Raw genomic sequence first — 7,573 nt, 5'->3', positions numbered from 1 at the left:
CTCCAGCTTTTTTGCTGCCCCAAATGGTGGGGGAAAAAAAAGCAAAGAAAAGCCAATCGGCAACACCTTGGCGGCAGTTTAATTGCGCTACTTCATTCTTCGGCAGCAGCTCAAAGAGAAAGATAGGGACTAAGGGACCCGCTGTTGAATTGCCGCCGAAGACCCAGACTTGCTTCCCTTTTCTATTGGCCACCCCAAGCACCTGCTTCCTTCGCTGGCCCTGCGTGCACCCCATTGAATAGTGCAGGCGAGTATAGTGGAAACCTAGTCCCACGAGAGACACCAGCCCACAGGGGATCGCAGCCCCCTGCTGCAATCCTTTGCCATGCACGCAGCCTCCCACTGCTGCCCACAGGCCCAACCATGCGATGCCTCCATTCAGCACATAAGACTACAAGTTCCAACATGCAATGCGGCGGGGGCGTCTCCGGACAGATCCCAGCATACAACGCTCTAAGCCCATGGGCCGTGTCTGCAGAACTACATTTCCCAGGGTGCGCCGCGCTCCCAGACGCGCCTAGCGGGCAGGAGGCCCCGGAGCGGATATCCGGCCCCGCCTCACACACAGCCGCTCTCGGGCCGCCGGGCTGAGGAGAGCGAGAGCCGCGTCCCGGATCCCCGCCGACCCCTCGAGCCCCGCGCGGCGCGGCCCGGCCCCGCCATGGGCTGCACGCTGAGCGCCGAGGACAAGGCGGCGGTGGAGCGGAGCAAGATGATCGACCGCAACCTGCGGGAGGACGGCGAGAAGGCGTCCAAGGAGGTGAAGCTGCTGCTGCTCGGTGAGGAGGGGCCGGAGGGGGGGCGGGGGGCTCGGGCCGGACCCTGTCGCCGCGGGAGGGGGAGGGGCGCCGCGCGGTCCCGGGACGGGGGGTCGCCGCCGCGCACAGCCCTCGGACTGCGGCCGGTCGAACGGGCCACCCGGGGCGCAGCTGCCGGGGCTGGTTGTTCCCCCCCCCCCCCCCCGGCCCGCTCCCGGTTAGGGGGCAGCTCAGACAGGGCCAAATGGCTCTAGGGCCTCCCCCGGCTGTCCCTGCTGGGATGGGCGGTGGCGCGGGGCTCCCCCCCCGGAAGCTCCCGGCGGGGCTGCTGGCCGGGAATAGCTCTCTGGGCACTCAGCTGAGCTCTCTGTTGGAGAGGGAGGATTTCAGAAACGGGCACTGATCCTTCGTGTGGGTCTGCTCTGAAAGTGACTCCCCGGAAGTGGCCTTGTGTGAGCCTCTTCTCCAGGTGAGAGCGGCTCCTTTTCACAAGCAAAGGTGCTCGTGCCTGGTAGCTGGTGGTCAGACTAGGTTCACCAGCCGTTGTGATAGGAGCTCGATGCCCCAGCCAAAATAGAATCCGGCTCCTTTAATGACTAAGGCTATGTCTACACTAGTGCTTTTATCGGCAACACTTTGCCCAGTCAGGGGTGTGAAAAAAAAATCTTCCTGACCAACATAACTTTCACCAACAAAAGTGCCGATGTGGACAGTACTATGTTGCTTGGAGAGCATCTTCTGTCAACATAGCTAAATGCTGCTCATTGGGGGTGTTTTAATTATGCTGGTAGGAGAGCTCTCTTTCCTGTCGGCATAGAATGGCTACACAAGAGATCTTGCAGTGGCACAGCTATGCCACAGTAAGGTCCGTAGTGCAGACATGGCCTAAGTGGTCTCCACAGTGCTTGCAGGAGTGAAGTATAATGTTTTATTGTCACAAAAGTCAGATCTCTGGACATGTGCAGGAAGCATATCCTCTGAGTAAGGAGATGCTATTTTTATATACGGTCACTTTTCTGATGGTAACATTTTAAGGTGCTGCAAGAATATTTGCCTGCAATCCAGGATTTACTTATTGAAGACTGCTGACTTGTGTTTTTTCAATATAGTTTTTTGAACAGATAAATATTTTGGGGCTACAAATAAATTGCCATGTTCTGTCTGTTTTTTATTAACCCTGTTGGAGACGTGCGCATAGCAGTTTAATGAAGAATACTGAGATAAAAAGAAGCAAATGAAATTAAAGATGGCCTATTAGGGAAAATTGCTGAAGAGTGAAATCTGTTAAATCGTAATAGATTCCCAAGTGAAACAGCGGCAGTCCCAGTCATTTAAAATGAGCTACAGAATAAAGTGTCAGGAACAACCTTGCATTTATTGGGGTGGAAGGTGGATTAGCTGATTTCTATATTTCATCATCAGTTGCTTTGTGAAGTTTGCAATTTTAGTTAGACATGATATAGCTCTAGTGTGGGTATTGATCTACTTAGAAGTATGTTATACTAGTGAGCTTCTCTCATTTGTGTAGGAAATGTTACACTAAGATTTCTGGTTTCCTAAGGGGAGACAGCCATGGGAATCCCGAGAGCAATATGTGTATTGCTTAACTTGTTTTTCATCTGTGTGTACTGTGTTGAGGCACTGAGGTTCTTGGTCCTTTGTGTGAATAGAAAAAATTTTGATTGGCTGTATGTGGTGATAGAGCATCTTCCTTGAGAGTTTGTTCCTTTGTTAGTAAGTAGGAGTTGCAAAATCTGTAGAGAAGAGACTTCTAATGGGATTAGTAACCTTTTTGATACTGTGTGCATGGGTTTTTTTTAATGTGCCATGATGCTGGAATGCACCTAACACTGAAATGCCACTTTGAAAGGAATTTGCAGTTGTGTCAGCAGTTTTGCCTGTACATAAGAGGCCTAAGTAATATACAGAAAAGCTGTACAAATAAAAACATGTAGCAATGTTCACACAGAGTGGGAGAGACTTTTCAGAAGCATGAATGGTGGTTATGCACCTAACTACTTTTGTCTTTCGGTGGCTGTTAATTGGCCTAGCAGCCATTTGTGCTTTTGAAAATGTCTCCATATAACTCATATTTTTTAAAAAATCCTAGCTTAGTAAGATCTCTGAATTAAAGGATTCTACAAAGATATTTGCTCTCTATATATTTGGTAACATACAGCTAAAACAACAATCAATTGCTAGGATAAAATGCATGCTTTAGTCATTTCATTAACATTTCAAAAAGCTAGACAAATAGCACATGAATTTTAAACAGTTTGAGATAGCATTTTTCTTTTACAAATGTCTAGATTGAAGCAAAGTAGCTCAGTTAATTAAATTGTAAGACCTTTGGAGTGTTTAATAACTGGAGCAAGCCACTCAATGCTGATGCAAAGTAGTTTACGTAAAGCAATACATTTCTTCTAAAGTCCAAACCCACTCTGTAATCCTCTTTTTAAAATTCAGGAATATTTTGAATGAAGGTGAGAAGACTCCATATAAATCTTCCCAGCATCTATTCAAATAAGTGGCCTAGTTTTGCACTTCTCTGCAGAATTATGTAGGTTGGGAAAGCTCACATAGGCAGGGTCTAGTCATTTTCCCCTGCCTCAGCCTTTTAACAGAATGTTCAATATTATGACGCTTGTAAATTGCTACATCGTTCAATGTGTGGGTTACACCGTATCTCAGGATTCTAACTGCATTTGACTTCTTCCCCGCCCCTTTTAAAAAGAGAGAGATTCTAGAATTTTTGGACTAGCCTTATTTCAGCTACACATCCTGTTACTACAGGCTGTTTTTGTTCCTCTGGGTTTCTACTTTTCTTTTTTGCAGTTGATTTGGTTTTGCACTTATTGAGAGCAGCCCAGGGTATGGCTACACTTACAAATCTGCAGCGCTGGTAGTTGCAGCGCTGGTCGTCCAGCTGTGCAGGCCAGCGCTGGTGTGTGGCCACACTCACAGCTACCAGCGCTGGTGTGTGGCCACATTTGCAGTATTTGCAGCGCTGTTGGGAGTGATGCATTATGGGCAGCTATTCCAGCATTCAAGTGGCAGCAACGGTGCTTTTCAAAAGAGTGGGGTGGGGTGGGGCGTAGTGTGACAGGGAGCGGGGGGAGAGAGAGAGAGGGTGGATTTTTGGAGCCAACACTGTGTGTTAGCTTCCTGACTTGAAAAATCAGAACATGTTCCCGATCCCTTACCCTTAACTCTTAACTGCAAACAGCCTGCAGCCAACACGACTCCCTTTCTCCCCTCTGCCCCCGCTGTTTCTGTCAAGCAAACACTCACTCCCTGCCTGCCTCATTATCTCATTTGATTGTTCACAGATTGATCACAGCAAACAGGAGCTGTGTTTGTAAATAAACAGCTCCGGGATCAACAGAGCTCGGAGTTCACAACAAAACAAAGAGAGGCTGCATAACAAAACAAAGAGAGTAATTTATAAAAGCATTCTGGGATACATCCTTATACCCTGGAGGCCAATCACAGCGCTGGTGTGTGGCCACACTTGATGACCAGCGCTGGAATCCTTATTCCCCATGCTGAGTGAGGTGTACGGCCAGCGCTGCAGCCAGGGAGTTGCAGCGCTGGAAGTGCCCTGCAGGTGTGGCCACTTACTAATTGCAGCACTGGTGGAGGCTTTCCAGCGCTGCAACTCGCCAGTGTAGCCATACCCCCAGAAGTGGAAGAAAAATAGGGTGCTAGGTTGTCTGGTCTTGCTCACTAAGCCCTTTCATGGCTCTTGGGTCATCAGTGTAACCTGATGAATTATATAACCATATTTGCATTTCTGTAGCACCTTTCATACAAATTACTTTACAAATAATACTTGTTTCACGACTCTGCCTGCTAGGTAGCAAAGTGTTACACCAATTTTAGACATAAGGAAACATAAGAAGAGAGTAGTGACTTGCCCAAGATCTCACAAGACCTTGTCTGCAGTAAGTAATTGTCCTGTTGCTGACTGCTGTTCATGGGTCTCTTTGAACCAGTGCTGAAAATGGCTTTAACTGGTGATGGATACCAGTCTTCAGCAACATTATAGAAAACATTGTTGACAGCTATTGTCAGAAGCAGGTCAATCTCCTAGCATATGGGAGGCTATGGAAAACCTGTGGGAGAGCAGGGAATAGAACCCAGGAATTCTTGCTCAGACCTCTGCTCTAGACAATACTCCCTCCTTTCTATTCATTTGTTACCAGTGCCTCCAGGAAAATGCTACTGTGCAGGAACAGACACGCAATTTAGCTGATGTATAATTCTGTGGGATTTTCCTGTTATGGTGAGCAGCAAAGTGTGGGAGGGTATGGAAACTGTATGATTTTTGCCTGTTCATTTTAACTCTTACCAGTGCTATAAGTAGGGCCCTTTGTTTTCAGTTTTTGTTTTATTTAATTTTTCCTGGGAATTTATCAGTGTTTATTACCACCACAACAAAAACAGGTGAAAATGCATGTGCAAAACTATTTATTTTTTGGGGTAAATATCTAGGTTTATTTTGATGGATAGACTGGAATAAAGTATTCAGGAGATTAATGCTTTGAATTCCGTTCATCAATGTGGTTTGCTGCAGAACTGAAGCAGAACTCTATACACAATGCCACCTCTGAGTTAAGAAAACAATGTATCTCTAATCCCCAAATAAAACTTTTCATTTGAATAAACAGTTTACTGTTATAGACTTAGTCTAATACGTCTATAAATATTTACATTTAATAATTGGGCCACACCATTTGCAGCGCATGCACTCAACTTCGTCCTTTTTTCCTCTTTTTGTGTTTTTAAAACTTTTGAATAATTCCTTGTGTTCTGAAACGTATTCCAGTAGATTTTTTGTTTTCTTCCCGTTTTTAGTGTGTCAGATCTTTAAACCATTATCTGCTAACAGCTTGAAATATGGATGTGGTGGACGTGAGATTCATCTGTACTTTCAGATGCGCACGCACTTCAGAGCTTGCATGCCTGCCTGTGTGCATCTTCTAGGCTAATCATAACCTTCCTTCAACAGGCAGCTTTGCATATACGCACAGACTAATGTATTATCGTAATGCAGATATCTCATGCAATATATTATATTTTCCTAATAAAACAAGTTTTTTTATATTTGAATGATACAAAAGTAGGGTGAAAATTGGAAAAAAACTGAATAATACTTTTTGTAAAACCTGGGAAATTTTTCGTAAAAATGAGTTAAAACTAAAAATGAAGGGGCTTAGCTGTAAGTTATGCCATACAATATAAATTTACTGTATTGCTGCTTTTAAAAAAAAAAAAAAGTTCACGTCATATCAAGTGACCAATATGTTGTTGGCTGTAGAAGGCAGTTCTATTGTTGAATCCAGTCAGTATCACTCCTTTGTATGGAACATTCTGCTAGATGGCATCTTTTCCGACGCATCTTTCCCCTGTTTGAACCGTTCATGCATAACGTGCATTTTACCATTCTTTCACTCCCTAGTTCTGTGGTACTTGAACATAATTCAAAACCATAATCCATACAAAATAATTGAAACAGAAGCCCATCCTAAAACAACCCTGACCTATGTAACCAGTTAACCCAAGAGACATTCTACAAAGAACACTCCCCACCTTCTCTAGAGACCTGATCCACCAGTTATTTCTTAGCCCTTCCCTGAGCTCAAGATAATAGGCTTTGTGTTGTGCCATGAAGGTCAACGGTTTTGACTATTTCTGACCAAAGGGCTGGAGGATGAATTCCAGGGGTGAGGGCCATTCATTGAAAATGCCTTGCCACTACTTCCTTGTAAACTAGGAAGTCAAGTGCTTTAGTGCCACAGCTGATCAGCTCTGGACAGTATCTCAAAAACAGGATATCTAGGGTTTCATAGGGCAAAATTCTCAAACTCTGCATAAAACTGGAGGGCAGACAGTGGAAATTACAGTGCACTAATGTAACAGTCATCTAATACAAGTTGGGTTTCTATACAGTACCTAAATCTCAACCCAGATTGTGAGGAGGCTTGTCTAAGGCATTCTGATTCATGAATTACAAGTTATTACACCTCCAGAACTTCATTGGGTGACACAGGGAAACATCATGTCCCCTCCATATTGCCATCTTATTCTATACTCCCTCTGCTTTCTACTCCCCCCCCCCCCCCAAAAAAAAAAGAGCTGAAGTATATACCTACAAAACATTTAATCAGTCATCACAATGTGAAAGGCTTTAATTTTCTAGAGGTTGAGGAGACAACCCTGATCCATCAGGCTATCTGCCAATCAGAGTAAATCCACTGTCAGACTTTATGGCATAAGAATAAAAATGTGGTGAAGTCTGTGAGCTTTGGAATGAGACTTGTGCCGTGGTGCTTTGCAGTCTTCTCTCTTGCTTCTTGTGTCTTAGGTCATCTGTAAACCATTTGTGTGGAAGAGCTAAGAGACATTTTTGGGGTCGTTATCATATTAATAGCTGAGGACAAACAACTTATGAAGTACTGCTTAACCATTGGTGGATCTATATTTCCTGCCCTTCAGAAGCTTTCTGGGCATGCTTGTTCGATTAATCTTCATGGCATAGCATCAAACAAGTTTTGTCCAACTAGAAACGGGTGCCCCAAAGACAAGTCCTCTTCTCTGTAAGTTAAACAAGTCACTACCAAGTTAATCCCTTGGCAGAAAGCATTTTATATTCCTCGTGTATGTATGATTCAAAAGCAATCTCGTAATGATTTTGTAAGTGTCTACAATTTAAATATTTACAAATAGTTATGCATTTTGTTCTATAGTGACTTTGCTATGTCTCATTTCATAAGAAGTAGAATGGGGACATTCCTGTTACATCCAACTTCCTC

General features: G+C 44.5%; 1 protein-coding gene across 1 annotated transcript in view; it reads left to right on the top strand.

The window, feature by feature from the left end:
- The first annotated feature begins 539 nt into the window (after positions 1–539).
- Positions 540–7,573, top strand: part of GNAI3 (G protein subunit alpha i3) — a 45,670-nt gene continuing 38,636 nt past the window's right edge. The window contains exon 1 of the mRNA XM_045015447.1: positions 540–779. Within this exon, the coding sequence (XP_044871382.1) occupies positions 662–779 (118 nt within the window). The 5' untranslated portion in view covers positions 540–661. The remainder of the gene's footprint in view (positions 780–7,573) is intronic.

This window comes from Mauremys mutica, chromosome 4 (assembly GCF_020497125.1).
Source record: "Mauremys mutica isolate MM-2020 ecotype Southern chromosome 4, ASM2049712v1, whole genome shotgun sequence".
NCBI classification, from domain to species: Eukaryota; Metazoa; Chordata; order Testudines; family Geoemydidae; genus Mauremys; species Mauremys mutica.
This window is presented reverse-complemented; position numbering and strand designations above follow the sequence as displayed.